We start from the raw sequence: 21,000 nt of genomic DNA on the forward strand, positions 1-21,000 counted from the left end.
AAGTAGAGACACTACATACTGATATACACCTGAACATCAGCAGGAGAGGACTCTTTAAAGTAGAGACACTACATACTGATATACACCTGAACATCAGCAGGAGAGGACTCTTTAAAGTAGAGACACTACATACTGATATACACCTGAACATCAGCAGGAGAGGACTCTTTAAAGTAGAGACACTACATACTGATATACACCTGAACATCAGCAGGAGAGGACTCTTTAAAGTAGAGACACTACATACTGATATACACCTGAACATCAGCAGGAGAGGACTCTTTAAAGTAGATACACTACATACTGATATACACCTGAACATCAGCAGGAGAGGACTCTTTAAAGTAGAGACACTACATACAGATATACACCTGAACATCAGCAGGAGAGGACTCTTTAAAGTAGAGACACTACATACTGATATACACCTGAACATCAGCAGGAGAAGGACTCTTTAAAGTAGAGACACTACATACTGATATACATCTGAACATCAGCAGGAGAGGACTCTTTAAAGTAGAGACACTACATACTGATATACACCTGAACATCAGCAGGAGAGGACTCTTTAAAGTAGAGACACTACATACTGATATACACCTGAACATCAGCAGGAGAGGACTCTTTAAAGTAGAGACACTACATACTGATATACACCTGAAGATCAGCAGGAGAGGACTCTTTAAAGTAGAGACACTACATACGGATATACACCTGAACATCAGCAGGAGGGGACTCTTTAAAGTAGAGACACTACATACTGATATACCCCTGAACATCAGCAGGAGAGGACTCTTTAAAGTAGAGACACTGGCCACCTGAATACTGATTGTCTGACCCCTCTCCTCTGTTTCCTCCCCAGTACTTGCTGTGGCTGCTGCTGTGGGGGGGCTGGAATGTGTTCGTCAGCTGTTTGTACCTGGAGGTTGGCGGGCTCTCCGCGGTGAGTTCATGGTCCATTAGTGTCGGTTAATTAGAGACTCTGCAGCTTCACATCCTGAACACAGAGCTGCTCTCAGGAACTGCAGTGATATAATCACAGCTTTTCTTCGAAGCGCTTTTCTGTGACTCAAAGTCGCTTTACAATAAGGGAGGGTTGGGGCGAGGTACGTTTATTTATGAAGCACATTTTCAGACACAGATGCAATTCAAATTCAAATCATCATTAACACTTAATAAGAAGACAACAGAAAGGAACACAATAAATAATCACAATGGAATAACAGATTCAGAAAAACCATGCATCAAAGAGATGGTTCAAAAACAACATGGTAAAAACAGTAGGTGCTAAAAACAAGTTATAAGACTTCTGGGTAAGCAGCTGAAAAAAGTCATGTGTTTAACCTCGAGTTAAAATAACTCAGCGTTGGTGAAGACCTCAGCATTTTGAGGCGAATCTGAGGGACTGTGGGGGTGAGAAAGTCTATTGGACGGATTATGAATACAAAAAAGGAAACCAAGGTAAAGCCCCCCCCCCCACCACTGTCTCTCAGAGGGGCGTGGGGAGGGGCTCCTTATTTTCATCTAAAGTAACAGACAGAGAATCAGCACTTTGGAAACAGGGCTGAAACAGAGGGGATTATGGGTAATGCTGCAATGATCTGATTGGTGTTTCAGCCAATCAGAGACAGGCTCTGGATATATCTGAGCCCTGTGATATGTTGATGAAGAACAGTATGATAGGGGACCTCTAAGTGATGGACAGGAGGAATCAACATGTCTTCTTCACACCGTTTCTCCCCCTGTTGTGTCTGCAGGAAAGCGACGTCCTCTCTCTGGGAGTTTCCTCTCATCGCTCCTGGTGGAAGGACCACGGGCCGGGCTGTGAGGGGGGGGATCCTCCCTCCGCTGGGTGGCAGAAAACCCCAAATAACCATCAGAACCATCAGGACCAGCAGGACCAGCAGAACCACCTGGAGCTGGGCTGCTGGCTGCGGCACCAGAACATCGAGGTTCTGCACTGCGTCCTGCAGCTCGTCCTCGCTGTGAGTTACAACCTGTTCCGTTAAAGACCTCTAAGTTATAGTCACTCAATTAAAGGTGGGGGAGGTCATTCACTTCGAAACACTTTTTATATTCCATGGAACTCTTAACATCCCGATAGCAATGAATACATTAAATACTTTGACAAAAAATACACACAAAAATATCATCTGTGGAAGCCGTGGCGCTGTAAAAAGCACGACCAATCATCTGAGCCGGCTAAAGTAACGGGACGTCCACACAGCAGCTTTTCGAAAATCTTGGAGCTGGGCGTGTCTGACAGCTTGGGGATTTTTTGCGAGCAATGCGACCAACAACCAATCACATGAATCTCCCGCCCCCGACATACAAAGCAAAAAACCCCGGGGATTTTATGCGGGCAATATATATATATATATAAACTCCCCAAACAGGCGAAACCCTACCAGTTTCACCCACTGTCTCTGCCACCTCCCTCCATGTCTGGTTCCTCCGGTTTGTATCCCGGTAATAGTTCTGGTCGTAAAGAACCGGGTGATTTGCTACCGTAATTTCTCGTTTGGAATATGAGGAAATGAACTGCGGTCTGGTTCTCCCTGCTTACACGCGGTTTGATTGGCTAGCGCTTCTACTGTCAGATTTGCATAAACGTAATTTGATTGGCTGACGCTTCCAGCTCAGCTTCAAAAGTTGAACATTGCTCAACTTTTGAATCCTGGACATCCTGGAAATCTTCGCTTCGCTCCCCCACAATGCAGTTCGGCGAAAAGCGAGGCAAAGTGACGTCATCCCCATTCAAAGTCAATGGGCAGAGAAGCGTTGGAAGTTGCTTCTGAAGCTGCTGTGTGGACGTACCGTCACTGGATGGCCTACCTGCCTGTCAGCCTTCCATCTGGGCACAAACTCATCTCGTGCCCTCATTGGTCATGAGGGCGTTCGTGTGTGTTGGGGGAGGGGCTCTGTGAGGAAGGGGCAGATTGTTTTCAGTTGTGTACTTTCAAATTCTAGCGCACTCGAGCTGCTTTCTCCTTTCTTACCGACCCCACCTTTAATATGATACGATGACACTTTAATGTTGAGATCAAGTCTGAAATGTGACTTTTCATCACAGCAGCTCCATGTGTAACATCAACAGACAAACATCAAGACACAACACGTGAACAACAAACAACAAACATGACATCGGGATCAGTGAGAGATGCTCAAAGAGCCTTCAGCGTGCATCTGATCCGGACTCAGCTCTGTGTTCACTGAGACTGGAGCACAAAGGATGCTTCAGGCCGGCTTTATTCAATTGAATGTAATTAAAGACCCCTTCGGTATAGTCACTCAATTAGAGTCGATATTCTATTCGGTTTGCTTCATTGTTATGTCCTTTAGCGTGTGTTCCCAATATATTAAGATGGACTTTTATTAATCCCCGTGGGGAAATTGATTCTCTGCATTCGACCCATCCTAGTGTTGGGAGCAGTGGGCTGCCATTTTGAACGGCGCCCGGGGAGCAGCGTAGGGTGCCTTGCTCAGGGACACCTCGGTAGCACTTGGTCTTGCCGGGACTTGAACTGGTGACCTTCCAGTTGCCAAGCCAAGTCCCTATCGACTTCGCCACCACCGCCATATAAATGACAATTATGAAAGAAAGATAATGCATTTCGTACACTGCATTTTTTTTAACGCATTTTACTGCAAATAAAACGATGAATATTTAAGATTCTTTAGGTAACAAAAGAACATTATTGATATCTGGACAAACTGTGAAGTCCACTGAGACAAAGGTAACATTTGTGATATCGGGATATATAGATAAACATTGATTGATCTACTGATAATAAATATACGTGGTAAATAAAATATCTGAATAGGGATAATGCAAGTTGTACAATTCTCAGAGAAAAATGGACTGAAAATCAAAAGCAATAAAATCAAATAAATTATATTCTAGAGGATAACATATTTAATAGATCATTAACACAACTAAGGGGTTTTAAAATGTAAGCAACGAGTCATTCACACCTCATTCATACAGAGCAGTACCACTAGCTCTCGGGACGCTAACACACACACGCACACGCACACGCACACGCACACGCACACGCACACACACACACACACACACAATCAAATACAATCAAATACATTCAAACTTTATATATACACATGACATCTCAATAGATACACACACAGACCCAAACCCCTCAATGGATGGATACACACACACACACACACACACACACACACACACACACACACACACACACACACACACACACACACACACACACACACACACACACACACACACACACACACACACACACACACACACACACACACACACACACACACACACACACACACACACCCAGTACTTAATTTAACCAGTGAGACCAGTCAGGAGAGAATTAAAACTCTAATTATCAAGAGGTGTGTTTCTGGTCGGCACACACAGAGAGGAATGGACTGTTACCTAGCAACAACAGCTCATGACCACCATCTCACCAGAGTCGACCTCATTTAGAGATAAAAATAATAATACATTTAATTTATATAGCGCTGTTCGAGACACACACTTTACTATTGCTTTATTTTTTTACTATATTTTTTACGTTATTATAGTTTTCTTAAAATAGTTCTCTATCTGTGTTCATAGCTGTTGTTTCACTTTTATATATGCACCTGGATCTGATTTTATATATATTCACACATTTATATATATGTTTATTTATATACTTTAAAACAAATTATGTTTTTATTTATATGTAAATATTTTTATTTAAATACAAACATTTTTTTTTCTTTTTCGGAATAACCCCTTGAGTTGCACCACATATTTCCTCAACAACAGAAACACAATACAACCACATTGAGACAAAACATTCAACAAACAATAAATAATAGAAAAACTCAAGATTTATTCAAAACTAGATCCAAAAAACTAAATCTGAGCAGTAATGTGATTATGAACACCTGTGCTTTCCTTCTGTCAATGTATCTTCCTCAATACATTGTGTAATGTGCTTTTTAAAGGGGACCTATCATGCAAAATGCCCTTTTTAATGTCCTTTATACATCAACATGTGTCCCCGTGTGTCAGGGAACTCACGCAGCGTCAGAAAATAAAACCCTCTCTCTTTTCCTCCGTACCCAAATCTCTAAAAACGGGGAACAACGGAGCTGATCCAGATTTGCGGCCGATTTGACGTCAAATCTGCGGCATGTGTGTGAAGAAGCAGGAAGTAAAAAGGAACTCACTTTGTGGTATAACCGGCAAGAGAGAAAGCCTTTGAGCTCCAGACTGTTTCAGAGAGAATCCTTGATCTAATAATCCTTGCGTTTCATCACCGCAGCATTTTAGACAGTATCTGCCAGGACCCGCATGAGCCGGCATAAGCTCCGCCCCCTCTTATTTATTTATTTTCAGTTTAAAACAAAAAAAAGCTTTATTTTTTTTATTTAGCCTTTATTTATACAAGTGAAAATGTCATTGAGACACAGGGTATCATTCTCAAGAGAGACCTGGTTATACCCAGAATCAGCACTTTAGAAACAGGAAGTGAAATAGAGGGATATGAGGCGTGGCTAGAATGGGTGATCTGTTTGGTATTTTGAGCAAAACACTTCATAGACATGTTTTTTACATTTGTTTATATATCTGAAACCTATGCTATTGCCTACAAATAGCATGATAGGTAAAACATAACATAATGACTCTTTATTTAAACTTGTTTACCTTCTTCTCGTAGCTCCCAGGATTTGTTTATGCGTGCTACGTCGCCAGCACTTTCTCAGACCAGGAGGACAACTGTAAGTATGATATGAAACCATTTCTATCATTTATTCTTACATTTGTATTGTACATTTTGATACTACGAAATTATGATTTTCACAACATTTGACACTTAATTTTGAGGTTGCTTCCTTTGCATCGTTTATAGACGTTTTCTTTCTTATTTCAGTACATTTTATTGGTGATTTTCACCATCCATCCAAACCCTCTCAGCTGTTCTTCTAGTGTAAAAACCTGCAGGTAGGAGTCTGCCGTTTCCTCTGCTTCACATCCATCCCCCTGTCTATATTATACACTCAACACCTCGTACATTGTGTATTTTTTCATATTTTTGTTTAGATTATAAATAACCTCAGGAGTAAACGGGGCGAGGAAACCATGGAGACGACGTTGGAGACTTTCATTGAGAGATTTCTTCGGCCTGGTCGTCAAGAAGAGGATTCTACGTTATTTAAGAAGCAGTTCATGATGTGTTTTTATCTCAGGCTTCAAATCTAATTTTAAATCTACCTCGTGTGTGTGTGTGTGTGTGTGTGTGTGTGTGTGTGTGTGTGTGTGTGTGTGTGTGTGTGTGTGTGTGTGTGTGTGTGTGTGTGTGTGTGTGTGTGTGTGTGTGTGTGTGTGTGTGTGTGTGTGTGTGTGTGTGTGTGTGTGTGTGTGTGTGTGTGTGTGTGTGTGTGTGTGTGTGATTTGATAATGTAAATAAGTGGCAGTGTCTTTCTAATGTTTTTTAAAATGTGTATAAATTATTAATAATGTGTAATGTTAATTAGAAAATGTGCCCACTTCAACTTGTGTTGTGTTAAATACTGTCATTAAATTCAGTGAAATAAACCACACACACACACACACACACACACACACACACACACACACACACACACACACACACACACACACACACACACACACACACACACACACACAATCAAATACATTCAAACTTTATATATACACATGACATCTCAATAGATACACACACAGACCCAAACCCCTCAATGGACACACACACACACACACACACACACACACACACACACACACACACACACACACACACACACACACACACACACACACACACACACACACACACACACACCAGATGTATGGTACAGTTCTGTTTAAACATTTATAAGAACAGGAACAGCTGTTTTGTTTCTCCTCTGTTCTGCTCTAAACCAGTTTTCCTTCAGGTGTATATGTATTTAATGATTTGTAACGATGTGAATATAATAGAAAAGGAGATCTAGAATAAATAAACCAATACAAATAAATTAAAAAAACAATAAATACAAGCAGACGTGTACTCAACAGGGAGGCGTGTGGCGCAGTGGCTAGTGCATTGGTGTTTGGATCAGGGGAGCACAGGTTCAAACCCCACTGCAGTCAGCATGTCGGTGTGTCCCTGAGACTCTTCACCCAAAGTGCTCCTGTGGGGATTGCCCACAGTACTGAGTATGTAAGTCGCTTTGGATAAAAGCGTCTAACAAGTGACATCAGGGTTCTTCTTACGGTCATTCCAAACCTGGAAAAGTCAAAATGCTAATTCCAGGCCCTGGAAAACAATATTTTTCCCAAAGTTTTGGAGAAGTCATGGAAATGTAACTAAAGTTGCATCAAATATAATTTACATTTTATCTAATCGCCGAAATAGTGACACTATAATGATAATAAATACTGTATCGTATAGTAAAATGGCATTTAACTGACGAGGTGTTTTGCTGGTGAGAGATTTTAGTTGCTTTAGCGTGTAGAAGCTGTATGCCTATTGGATTTGTTTTAGATAGTCACAACATGTTTCAGATGCAGAACTTATTTTCCTGTTCCATGTTCAAATAAACCATTTTCAGTGGTACCGCTGAGAAAGAGTAATTTTGTTGGTCATGGAAAATTAGGTAAAGGTCATGGAGAAGTTATTGAAAATCATTGGTGAAAAAGTGTATGAACCCTGTAAAATGTAAAATGTAATGGTACAGAGACGTTTTTTTAAGAGTCATCAAAAATATAATTGGGATAAATACATTTGAACAATATAAATTGATTACATGCACTCTGTATTACATCTTTGAGGAAACATAGTAAACATGAATTACTGCTGGGTCTGTTCCACTTCTCAACATAATGGAACAGATTATGGTTAAATAAACTTGAATAAATACACTTTGTTTAAATAGATTAATAAATACAAAATGTAATTTTAGGAAAGTTTGGGGCTCTGTTGGAACTGCTACCTCCGCGACCCGACCACGGATAAGCGCGAGAAGGTGGATGGATGGATAGATGGATTTTTAGTATGTGTAACTTTACTCTACGAAATGGTACAGAAACCAAAAAGGGATTTTAATAAATACGTTTAAAAAAATTAACTTTAAAAAGGTAATTAATTGTAGATTATTAGGAGTCAATCTCAATTCAGTTTAAACAGATGAAATGTTGTGAAAAAATGTATGAATATATGTGATTTGATTTGTATAAATGTGTATGCTATAATAGATGAACTCAGACGATTGAGCACAAACATCAGGTATAATTTCTGTGAAATTACAAGATGGGTGGGAAGGGGGAGGGACTATAGGGAATGTATGGTTATAATAAATGTGTCTTAATCAACCTTAATAATATTAAATAAAAAAATAAATAAAAACGACAAAAAAAACAACACTGAGCCTTGAACGCGTCTTTTCTTTCACGTCACATCCTCCCCTTCAGTCCCCGGATGAAGCTGCCATTGGGGCAAAGTGAGCAGCAGGGCCACCGGAGGAGGATCTTTAATCTCCCGGAGAGTTAACGGGGACCGGAGAGGACTGACGCCCCGCCGGAGTTCATGAGGACCGGGGACCGGAGAGAGGAGAGCCAGAGACACCGGGGAGAGAAGAAACGGTCCTCCGAGCTGAGAGACCGGATCACTGCTAACGGCTAACGGACTGTTTAAACTGCCATTAACATACACACATACACATACATATACACACGCGCACGCACGCACGCACGCACACACACACACACACACACACACACACACACACACACACACACACACCACACACACACACACACACACACACACACACACACACACACACACACACACACACACACCGCACTACACTTGGTGGGGTAAAGGATGTCTGCCGCCAGTATAGACCCTCAGGTAAGAAAAACCGTTAAGATGTATCCCTCCGCTGAGAGGCGATGTGTGAGGGGGAGTGTGGCCGGGCTAGGAGGCTCTCAGAGCGGGGAGGTGAGCTGTGAAACTGCCCCCCTCACTGGAGCTTTCCACAGGCCTGGACCACAGCGAACAGTGGGTGGTGGGTTAGAGAAAAGGGACTATTTACACCCAGAGGACAGATATAAACATGTCAGCGTGCAGATAGGTTAATATGGGATGTTTTTGAATTGGTATTTTCTACATTACATTCATATAATACATTAATACACCCATATTTCACCATTATTTATAATAATATGTGATAACAGTCATATATGGGTGTATTATACGTCCAAATAAGACAGTTATTTCACCCATAGTACACTGTTATTACTCCCATATAACACTAGTATTACATCCCTTTTTACACTGCTATTACACCCTTATTAGACTGTTATTAGACCCATATAAGACTGTTTCCCCGAGGATACAGAAACCATTTAAGGGTTAGTAATAACATTGATAAAAAAATCTGAAATATAAAGTGCTACACACACTGCTGCATTTACCTTAAAATAAGGTCCCAAAAGAACATTAACGATTTGCTTACAAGGACAATACAGAAAGTATAGCATATTGCACATGGCTTGTAAAATAAAACTTAAAATACATAGAAATGATAAAAAAATAATACATAGAAACTATTATAAAAAAAAATACATAGGGTCATAAGACAAATGAAATACATAGGCATTTTAATAATTATGTACAAACTCATAGGTGAACGATAACTGTGTATAAGGAATATTTATATATAGAAAATTAACTAACATGTTTATAATTCATGCTTTTCCTGCACATTTGAAACCGTAATGCAGTAGTGCAAATATGCTAGACTAAAAACAACACCACTAATTAAACATGTTTCTTCATACAGAAGATGTAGGTGGATATGAAAACCAAATGCATGTTGCAGCAGCAGTCTCTTATTCTGTGGCACTGTGTCCCTTTTCAATTAGCAGAACACTCCCAGGACAGCAGTGCATTCAGTGGTGTTGTTAATGACAACATTTAAAATATGTATTGCATTTCTTGTGTCTGCATTGTAGACCCATGCATGTGTTGTGTTTTCTCCTTTCACATGCCCTCATCCTCTCACTGTGGCCATGAAGACATCAAAAGGACAAGATGCAAGCAAAGGTAAGAGAAGAGACTCACAATCCTGTATGAACAGATGCCTCATATCCTCCCTGTGTTAAACTGTCTTATTTAATGCAGTAGCGAACATACATCGTCAGCTCATCAATGGAAACCCCTTGCACTTTTGAAAAGGTCAAATCTTCCAAAGGTTGTGTTTATCCTGCAGACAGAACAATCTATTTACATCTCTGTACAACACTGAACTCCCCCTCACTTCTGTTTCACTCCAAGACTATAACTGCAGCCATAAGAGGAAGAGATGCACGCTAACGAGAGCCGGTTATTAAAGCAGGATTCTGGGATGTACCTCCAGCTGTACGATATGTCAGGATTCACCATCATTAGGTGTGTTTGGGAATCCTGCAGGTGGACATTTCAGTTTTGACTACAGTGTGATTCATTTTGTTGCAGCGTTCCCAGTCTCCGTGCAGAATGGCTCCCTCCACCAGAAGGACACAGTGCACGATAACGACTTTGAGCCGTATCTCACCAACCAGTCAAATCAGGTAGGAAACTGCTTCTGATGTTAAGGCGAGACACGGCAGGCAAAAACATCGTTTTTCAAGTACTGGTCAATTTTGAGATTTTGTGCTATTTTGATGCTATAACATGTTTTCTTTCAGGCTATTGGAAGGAAAACGTACAAAATACACATTTAAGTGTTTATTTTACTATAGGTTGTGTATTTGCGTCTGTAGATTTCTCCTAAATTCACCAACAGTTAGCATTCTAACGTAACATAAAGTACCGCGACTGCTGTGTGCACCATGTCAAAAGCTCCGTCTCTCCTGCACAATCTCATCGGATCCAAATATGGTCATTTCCTTTGTATCAGCAACCAATCGTGAAAGCACAACGCGGTCTTAAACCAAGAAACGAAATCTCATTGGCTGGTGTCAATTTCTGACAACGTGATTCGTTCAGATGCGTCACGTGGTGTGCTAAAACACTTCCTGGTTAGCTTTCCGCTAGAAATTGAAATCTCAAAATGGTAAAAGAACGGCGAAAAAAACGTTCACAGAGAAGACGATTGTCACTTGCACGAAGCAATGTTATACAAAAAACAAATGACCCCGAACATGAAATACCTTCACGGAGTGCGTCGAGGCGCAAGCTATCATCCGAAGAACAGGAGGGTTTAGCTAGCGCCTCACTGCAATCTTTAAAGGTCGTTTTCTCAAAATGAGTTCGAAATGTCAACTTCAGTAGCACGTAGAGACACCAAACCTTCCAGTTATATTCCTATCAATATTATGAAGGCTTTTTCAGAAGGGTTTGTTCATATATCATTCATAGCCTGAATTATACAACATTGTACACCTAAAAACATGGCGGAAATTGATATTTTAGGACTGTTAACAGTATTTTCTGATTTATGGAGTGATAAAAAGAGATATCCAATATCCCTTCTGTAAAAGCCTTAGATACTAACATGACTACAAAATGAAACAAGAATTTTGAACCTGGCTTTATCCAAAGTTCAGATTTCGATTCCTGAAATGTGTTAAAATATGTGCATATTTAATGAGATAATTGATAATTAGCATATTTAAACATGCTATTTCAGAAAACTTGTGATACAAAAAACAATTGCCTTATTGTAAGTAATTAACTGGAGAAATGTCTAGCTGATACCTTTAAGTTAAAAAAATTACCCTATTCACCTGGGGTGTCTCGCCTTAGGAAGAAGCTTCTTTCATAGCGTGGACTTTCATCGGTTTTTTACACATGGTGTTTAAAGTTCAAAGCTACACTCATTACTATAAGTATCATATCATATTTTATCCAAACATTTTTAAGATAACTTTATCGATACCAATTATAATTTTTTTTGCGTCATAGGCACGTTACAACGAGGCATTGCACCGTGTGTGAAAATATAAACAAACACAAAATATCAACATCTCAAAATAGGAAAAAAAACAGAACTACAGATTTAAATATATACAAGTTGACAGTGAAAGACTGTCCGTCAAACAAACACAATGAAGGACCAAATTACAGCTAACAAGAATTAAAAGCTTATTTACAATAACTCCAGAGCCCTGTAAAGTCAACCGTTCCTAAATCGGGACAGGTGTATTTATTTTGAAAACTCACAACAGGTTTATGTCTAGTTAAGTATCCATATTTGTTGGTGTTTTTCCTTTCAAAAGCAACATTTTCAGTGCAGTCAAAAAACTGTGATGTTACACAAAGAAAGAAAACGACTTTATTGTAATTAAAGGGGACCTATCATGCAAAATGCACCTTTTAATGTTTACGCGCCCCCGGTGTGTCGGGGAACTCACGCAGCGTCAGACAATAAAACCCTCTCTCTTTTCCTCCGTACCCAAATCTCTAAAAACGGGGAACAACGGAGCTGATCCAGATTTGCGTCCGATATGACGTCATATCTGAAATGTGGACCCACGGCCCAATCAGAAACGTTGCTATCAGAAACAATGCCTGACTGTTTTGGACGTAATATGGTCTTTGTTTACATTAGCATCGCTAACACTCAGAGCTAACCTGTACTGGAGAGCATGTGTGTGAAGAAGCAGGAAGTAAAAAGGAACTCACCTTGTGGTATAACCGGCAAGAGAGAAAGCCTTTGAGCTCCAGACTGTTTCAGAGAGAATCCTTGATGTGGTTTTGGCGTTTCATCACCGCAGCATTTATTTTAGACAGTGGCCGTTTCTCAATCGCGAGGATGCTGGCTTGGTAGTCGCGTACTTCCAAGTCACTTCCTTCAGAAACGAAGCAAGTATACTTCCAAGCCACGGCTACGGAACACGAAGAAGAATGGAAGAGGCTAACAAGTGTGCCACTCTCTCTAACGGTTTCAACATAAACTGTACCGAAAATAAATACCTCACGATGTCTATCTAATTATGAACTTGCTTTACTTTCACGGGACACATTTTTGGTCATAACAAACAAATGTAACAAAGTAACACATTTACCAACACATGTTCTACGCCACTACATACTTAAATTTAAATGTGTGCTGCGTCGGGTCAGCCATTCTCCGCAAGGGTTTTTGAAATTGGTCCGTGCGCAAAGCATTGTGGGGATTTTAAGGACGCGAAGTCTACCCATGTGCAGCCTCGAAATTTCCCCCAAACCAAGGACGCGGCCTCGGTGGAATTCCAAGTATGCTGGAGATTGGAACAGTCCTTCGGCGGCACTCGATGACGTAGCATCCTTGAAATATTGGCTTGGAAGCCAAAATCCTCGCGATTGAGAAACGGCCAGAATCTGCCGGATCCCGCATGATCCCCGAATCAGCACTTTAGAAACAGGAAGTGAAATAGAGGGGTAGAGGCATGGCTAGAATGGGTGGTCTGTTTGGTATTTTGAGCAAAACACTTCATAATAATAATAATTTCAATTTCTATAGCGCCTTTCACGAAACCCAAGGACGCTTTACAATGGGACACATGGACCCACATTCATAGACATGTTTTATATCAATCTGAGGCCCATGCTATTGCCTAATTGCATGATAGGTGACCTTTAACGTATTTTTTCTATTGGGATGGAGATGATGTCTTAAAACAAGGTTTCAGCCGGTCCTTACCAAGTCTTTAAAAGTTGTCTGAAATGATACGGATAAAAAGGTTCGAAAAACTTAAAAGTTTTAAAATCAATGCTCTTCTGTTGTGACATCTGCAAATCACAAAGACAGTTATCGAGTTTATTTTATTTGTATCGTCACCCTTTCCATCGTGACTGCCATGCCTCCCTACCAGCATTTGAGGATTTATGTTGCTGTTATATATTGGGTTTAAATATGTAAATGAAGTCATTCTAGGACCCATGTCATGAATGGGCTCCTCATTTACCCTGATACTTCACGGAAACACAAATAGATATGACATTGTACTTGTTGAAACCTTTCTCTGCAGCGTCTGTGGTGGAAAGCTGCAGAAACCCTGTGAGGTGTGACGATGGACTTTTAAAAAACCTTATAAAAGTTTAGGATATACATTCGGAGCATCCTTTGTGTTTTTAGGATTATTTTATTCTGCACTGACCTTCAAAACACACCTCTTCAGACTGGATTTTAATGTGTGAATAATGTTGAGTTGCTGTTTTAATATTTTTCAAGTAAAAAGTCAGAATTTTGAGAAAAAGTCATGATTTTGAGATTTTGAGAAAAAATACATAATTTTTGATTTTGAGAAAGAAATAGGGCTGTCAGTCGATTACAAATATTTAATCACGATTAATCGCATGATGTCCATAGTTAATCGCGATTTTTTTATCTGTTCTAAATGTACCTTATAGGAATATTTTTCAAGTTTGTAATACTCTTATCAACATATGAGTGGACAAATATGCTTTATGCTAATGTTTGTTTATTATCATTTGAACAATGACAAATATTCTCCTGAATATTCTCAACACAACAACCTGAACCTCTCTCTCTCTCTCTCTCTCTCTCTCTCTCTCTCTCTCTCTCTCTCTCTCTCTCTCTCTCTCTCTCTCTCTCACACACTCTCTCCCAACCCTGTGTACTTCTTTGCAGTGAGCCAGTTGCTCCTCTGTCTTCATAACAGTCAAAGCATGAGACTGAAGTTCCCACCTAGGGTAAAAATAATGCGCTGTGATGTGCAGTCAACACGTTGGATGCGATCCGAGTTATCTAACGCAGCGCCTCGTCCTCCACAATGTTAAGCTGTAGCCCCCCATTTAGCTATCGTTGTTGAAAGCTTGCTGCTCCTCGACGCCGTGTCCAGGCGTCTCCAAGCGAGCGGCAGAAGCGGGGCTGAGCATCAGCTGGGTGCTTCGCTTGTTGTTTAAAACACCTTTTTTTGTATCCATATCTCTCGCTAGAATCTCCCACCATCCAACTAACAACAACAACAACAACAACGTCAAGCCTTTGGGCTCTGAAACGACGGGGTGGGCCGAGGACAAATACACATGCGTTAATCGCACGTTAAAATAATTAGTGGCGTTACAAATGTTTTGCGTTAACACGTTATTAACTTGACAGCCCTCGAAAAAATACATAATTTTTAGATTTCGAAAAAAAGTCAGAATTTTGATATTTTGAGAACAAAGCTAGTTGACCCTCTGTATGTGATGACTACTTCCATTCTGGAGAGGATCACAAATACATGGATCCTGAGATTGAAGCTCAAGCCGGTGACCAGTGAGATTTTTCTAACAGCCTGCAATGATCTTAACTCTCTCTCTGTTTCCAGAACAACAGCTATCAGTCCATGACGGACCCCTACCTGTCCAGCTACTACGCCCCTTCCATCGGGTTCCCCTTCCCCCTCAGTGAGGCTCCCTGGTCCACGGGCGGCGACCCCCCCATCCCCTACCTGACCCCCTACGCCCCCCTCAGCAATGGAGACCATCACTTCCTGCACGACACGGTGTTCGGGCAGCCGGGGGGTCTCGGCAGCAGCATTTACCCCCCCCACCGCTTCAACTTCTTCCCAGAAAACCCGGGTTTCTCGGCGTGGGGAACGAGCGGCGGCGGCTCTCAGGGCCAGCAGACTCAGAGCTCGGCGTACGGGGGGGGCAGCGGCAGCTACAGTTACCCTCCTTCCTCCCTGGGGGGTACGTTGGTGCCTCCTTCCTCTCTCGGGGGTACGCTGGTGGCCCCCGACGGGCAGACGGGCTTCCACAACGACAACCTGAGCAACAAAGCGCCCGGTATGAACAGCCTGGAGCAAGGCATGCTGGGACTGAAGATCGGAGGAGGAGGGGGGGGGGACGGCGGGGTGAAGAGCGTCGGGTCTCTTGGGGGGGGGGTCGTCACAGGAAATGGAGGCACCCCGATTGGTTTGCCTCCCCCGAAAATAGCATCCTGGGCGGCCATCGCCAGCAAACCAGCGAAAATGCAACAGCAGCAGAAAATGATGAGAAACAACAAACCCCCCCTCATGGCAGGGCTTCCCCCCCCTCAAACCCTCAAAAATCACAACATGGACATTGTTGACACGTGGGATAATAATAAAGGAGGCAATAACAAAATGGCGCCCCCCCAACACCACCACCACCACCACCATCCCCACCATCATCATCCTCACCAGCAGCAGATGCACCTTCACTCTGCTCAGTCTCTGGTGCAGCAGATGACGATGCAGGGCCCCCCCCCTCCTCAGAGCTACCAGAACCACGGCTCGACCCCCCCGACGCGCTGGGTGGCGCCGCGCAGCCGCAACCTGTGCTACGGGGGGGGCAGCCTGGACAGCAGCGGCTCCTCTAATGGAGGCACTGGAGGAGGGGGTCTGCCTCCAGACTCGGGGCTGGACTCTCATCCCGTCCTGGAGAAACTGAGAGCCTCGAACGCCTACAACCCGCAAGAGTTCGACTGCAGCCTGAAGCACGGCCGCGTGTTCATCATCAAGAGCTACAGGTACATATATGTTCATTTGAAAGGTCCCGTGTCACGGCCATTTCTACTGATCATAGTTCCATTGTTGAGGTCTACGAGAATAGATTTACATCTTTCAATGTTCCAAACTCACATTGGTTTCTCACAGCGTCTCTGTATAGTATGTGTATTCACTCTCTGTCCTGCACGGCTTGTTGGAGCTCCTGCCCCCCCCCCCCCCCCCCCTCCCTGTGAGCCCAGTGTGCTCTGATTGGTCAGCTCGCCCACTCTGTTCTGATGAGTCCACCACCGTTACAGCGGAACATCAGTGATTATGTGTTGCAATGCGGTTTGTTAGCAACCAGGAAATGACACCAGTAATGACAAACGGATGAGAATTCTGCGTAGAGTCTGGGTGCCATGTTGGCGGGACGTTGGGGCGCTCGCTGCTGTGAGGAGGAGCGGACAGTGTGAGCTGGGTTACTGGTGTCGTTTCCTGGTTGCTGCGTGGGGTCTGAGCTCAGGCTGAGCGAGTGTGTGTGTGCGGATTGCTCCATTTGGACTTAGTGACGTCACTATACCCAGGAAGTAAACAATGGAAAAAGAGAAATGTCCAACGAGGCGTTCTGGGGCAGCAGACAGGTCTTCTCTGTGTTAGAGTGTTACTCGCTACAGGGTGCACTTTGAGGGTCTTGACTCTGCAGACCGTTCACATGCAGAAGCTACATAACACAAGGGGACGGGTGATAACCGGAAAAGCATGACATGGGACCTTTAAGTCAATTTATTCACGTTAGAAACAAAACAAACAATAATTATTATAATTATAACGAGAAGCAAAAAGTGAAAAAACGTTCAAGGTATAAAAAAATTAATTCTCAAATAGTTTTCCATGTTCAAACGTTTCAAGGCTTTTATTGTCATTCGTATATAGCTGCAGTGTAGATATGGCAAGGAACATCTGAGCTCAGAGGCTCCTCCAACAGAGCAACACAATCACGGGTAAAATAGTGCAATAAGAGTCTGTATACAAGTAGAAAGGGGGAAGAAGAAGCTTCCGTGATATTTGATTCATTGTTTTAAACAAATCATTTTTTTGTACAAAAAAACAAGTAACTTTTACAACGACAATTAATTTAGTATTTTAAAGTTACTTAACTGTATGTATTACACGGCTTCATCATCAAGAGCTACAGGTACGTGTATGTTCATTCTTATTTCATTTGTTATTGTAAAAGTCTCCTATCATGCAAAATGCACTTTTTGATGTCTTTTATACATAAATGTGTCCCCGGTGTGTCAGGGAACTCACAAAGTGCCAGAAAACAAAACTCTCTCTCTTTTCCTCCGTACCCAAATCTCTAAAAACGTGGGAACAACAGAGGTGATCCAGATTTGCGTCTGATATGACGTAATATTTTAAATGTGGGCGGGCTTTACACCGACGGGCCTATCAGAAACGTTGCTGTCAGAAACAATGCGCAACCATGGCTGTATAATAAGAACTGGATACAGCGTGGGAGGAGGGGTCTCGTTCTTTCCTATGAGAGCTGCTCATTGGCTCATGAGGACAAAATGGCCCAACTTTTGAGAAAGTGAAAAGTCACAGATTACCCAGCATGCCTGGCTGTTAGCAGAAAAAAAAAAAAAAAAAAAGTTTTAACAACATGCTGGTCCATTAACTGTCAGTGTTTCCCACAGATCTGTTTCCCACATATCTGAAATAGCAGTAGTGGTGGTAGCGGGTAGCGGGGGGGGGGGGGTGAGGTGACGTGCAACAACATTAACCTTTCTGTTGGTCGCTTGTTAGCAGACCCTTCACGCGATGGCAGAGCGAACAGGGACAGGCAGGGCCCATAATGATAGCCCTATAGTTTAAATCTACTACCCACACATGAACATATGGAAATGGATTACTATTTAAAAAAATAAATGTATTTATAAATGTATTTAGGAACCTATCCATGTGATTTTTAGTGGGGGTCGACCTCAAATCCTCTATGGGGGTCCAGGGACATGCCCCCCCGGTAAGATTTTATTTTTTATTTTGGAGTTAAATGCATCAATCTGGTGCATTTTGAGGGGAAAATAAAGAGATAGATCTATGGAAACACCTATATTAAACAGAACTGTATACATTTCAATAATCATAAAATCATGGCCATAACCAATAACATACCATTTCCAATATGAAAAAAACACTGAAACTTGTTTATTAATTTATGTTTGGTTCATTTATAGTTGTGAGTGTGTCTGTGCTCCTGAATCAGCCTCTCCTGTCTCCCTCCTCTCCCCCTGCTCCTCTTTGAGGCAGCAGCAAAGACTAGTTTTCTCTCAACAAGTTTTAAAAGTGTATCTTACCTTTTTTCACCTTAATATGCGTTTACATAACTGGTGACCACACCGTTTGAGACCCACTGAGAACTTAGACTAAGTTAACCATCTAAACACTCAGAGAGTCCTTTCCCTCACCTGAGCTGAGGTTATCCCGAGCTTGAATGACACACAGAGACCAATCAAGGGCTTTGATTTATGATCTGTATGACAGTGGCCATGTCGGCAGGCCACATCATGTGGACAGCCAGTCACCCTGTGTGAGGCAGGCCACTGAACAGGCCAGAAGGAGGCGAGATCAGTGCAAGGGATCGAGGGATCATTGTCCACAAGTTAATCGATCGCAGATGGCGTCGTGGTCACGGACGGAAAAAAAAAAAATTATAAAAAAAAAAATTATTAAAAAATTATAAAAAAAACAAAAACCTAAATGGGTCGCGAAATATACTTGGGCGGCCGTTAATATACCTGGGAGGCCCGCCCAAGTATAGTCTATGTGTGGGAAAGCCTGCACCCCCATCCAAAAATCCCCACAAAGTCCCATTCAAAATGTTAAAAGAAAAGAGCCCTTCTCCCTCCACAAAGTCCCATTAAACATGCACATCTTCCTTCAAGCAATCCTCTGCATTTTTGCGAAACCCTTTCAGTCAACGGGCTCTTCCTGGGCCTCATCAACATCACACTCTTCCTCTTCCTCTGCAGTGTCACTGTCCAGCCTGGTTGAGGATGGCTCTGTGTCCGGCTCAAAGACCCTTAGGTTTGCTGAATGCCAACCAGTTTTTCCACTCTCACATTTGTGAGCCTGTTGCGAACCTTTGTGTGGTCTCAATAGCCGTGCAGTAAGCAGTGAGCTATGGCATGGATATTCAAGTGTACTTGAGTGGCATCTGTTTGTTTTTGTCAAGATTATGCTAAAATATACTTTCCCCAACTATATTGAAGTTCCCTTTGAAGAGCCAACCTTCAATTTTGAAAATTCCTGTTAATTCCCGTGGAAAGTTTCCATCTTTGAAAATTCCCGGAATTTTGCAACCCTATCTGGGACCCAACTAAATGTTTGTTGTTTGTTGTTCATGTATTGTGTCTTGATATGTGTCTGTTGATGTAACACAAGGAGCTGCTGTGATGCAAGTCACATTTCAGACTTGATCTGACCGTTAAAGTGTCATCGTATATCGTATGAAATGAAATTTGTTTTAGGTTGACTTGACAAAATCTGTCCAGGGACTACAGATGGAAAATAGCTAACTCTGGCACCTTCACAGACATTTTGATTAATGTTTAGTTTAGTTTAATTGTTTATAGTGTCGAGGACAGTCCCCATTGATCAACTGTCACAAAAGACAGTAAGTGTGGCATTAGCTTTAGCCAACATTGCTAATTTCCAGCTGTTGTCCCCGGCCAGATGATGATGGACACCAGTGTTAATTTCGTCAACGAAAACTATGACGAAAAATGTTCGTCAACGACCTTTTTTACATGACGAGACGATGACGAGCTAAAAATAGATTCTTGATGATAAAAACTATGACGAAATGTATATTTAGTTTTCGTTGACGAGACGAGACGGGACTGGACTATCGGACATTCAAAATGCAGAAAGTGTCCGTCTTGTCTGTCAAAATGCATCTTACGTTTCCAACTTGCAATATCATTATTTCCGCTCTCTTCACTCCAGAAGAGCGATCTCCTTGTGTCTCTCTGTGCGCGGGGGGCGGGGCCTCTCTCTCTCTGTGTGTGGGGGGCGGGGCCTAACAGACACGCTGCAGCGGCATGCACACAGATTTGTAAGAGTAGTAGTACCGTTAAAAACCTTAACCTTTAAATCGTCTAAACACTAAATCAAAAATAGCTGTCAAAATTAACACTGATGGACACCTTTTTAAAATCACAATACATCAACAGCATTAGTTATAAAGAAAGGATGAAAGACAACATTACAATGCAAACTACACACGTTTCTACATACATGTCACAATCACACGACAGAAACAAGGGGTCCATGATCACAACATGTATCCTTTATGTAACCAGGTAAAAAGTCTCATTGAGATTAAAATGTCTTTTTCCGGAGCGACCTGGCCCGAGGGCAGCATGAGCAAAGTTACAACAGATACAACACAAACAATACAGGCGGACGAATACAGCTGGACAACACGAATGAAATGGCACATGAGCAGTCAATATGCGAATAAAAGAATTATAAATCATTCAAAACTGACGACATTTAAAACGACTTCAATTATA

The 21,000-nt window shown here is 42.0% G+C and overlaps 2 protein-coding genes across 2 annotated transcripts; both read left to right on the forward strand.

Moving 5' to 3' along the window:
- Positions 1-862: 862 nt before the first annotated feature.
- Positions 863-6,269, forward strand: LOC117442002 (sodium/potassium-transporting ATPase subunit beta-1-interacting protein 4-like; the record flags this gene model as incomplete). The annotated part of the gene is made up of 5 exons (XM_034077997.1): positions 863-943; positions 1,758-1,985; positions 5,706-5,766; positions 5,919-5,989; positions 6,089-6,269. Coding segments are annotated over 4 exons (426 nt in total), but the record flags the coding sequence as incomplete, so codon positions are not given.
- Positions 6,270-8,788: 2,519 nt separating this feature from the next.
- Positions 8,789-16,461, forward strand: LOC117442004 (YTH domain-containing family protein 1-like; the record flags this gene model as incomplete). Its single annotated transcript, XM_034077998.2, has 4 exons — positions 8,789-8,903; positions 10,073-10,100; positions 10,512-10,606; positions 15,296-16,461. Coding segments are annotated over exons 1-4 (1,316 nt in total), but the record flags the coding sequence as incomplete, so codon positions are not given.
- Between the last annotated feature and the right edge of the window lie 4,539 nt (positions 16,462-21,000).

This window comes from Pseudochaenichthys georgianus, unplaced genomic scaffold (genome assembly GCF_902827115.2).
Source record: "Pseudochaenichthys georgianus unplaced genomic scaffold, fPseGeo1.2 scaffold_2293_arrow_ctg1, whole genome shotgun sequence".
Classification (NCBI taxonomy): Eukaryota; Metazoa; Chordata; class Actinopteri; order Perciformes; family Channichthyidae; genus Pseudochaenichthys; species Pseudochaenichthys georgianus.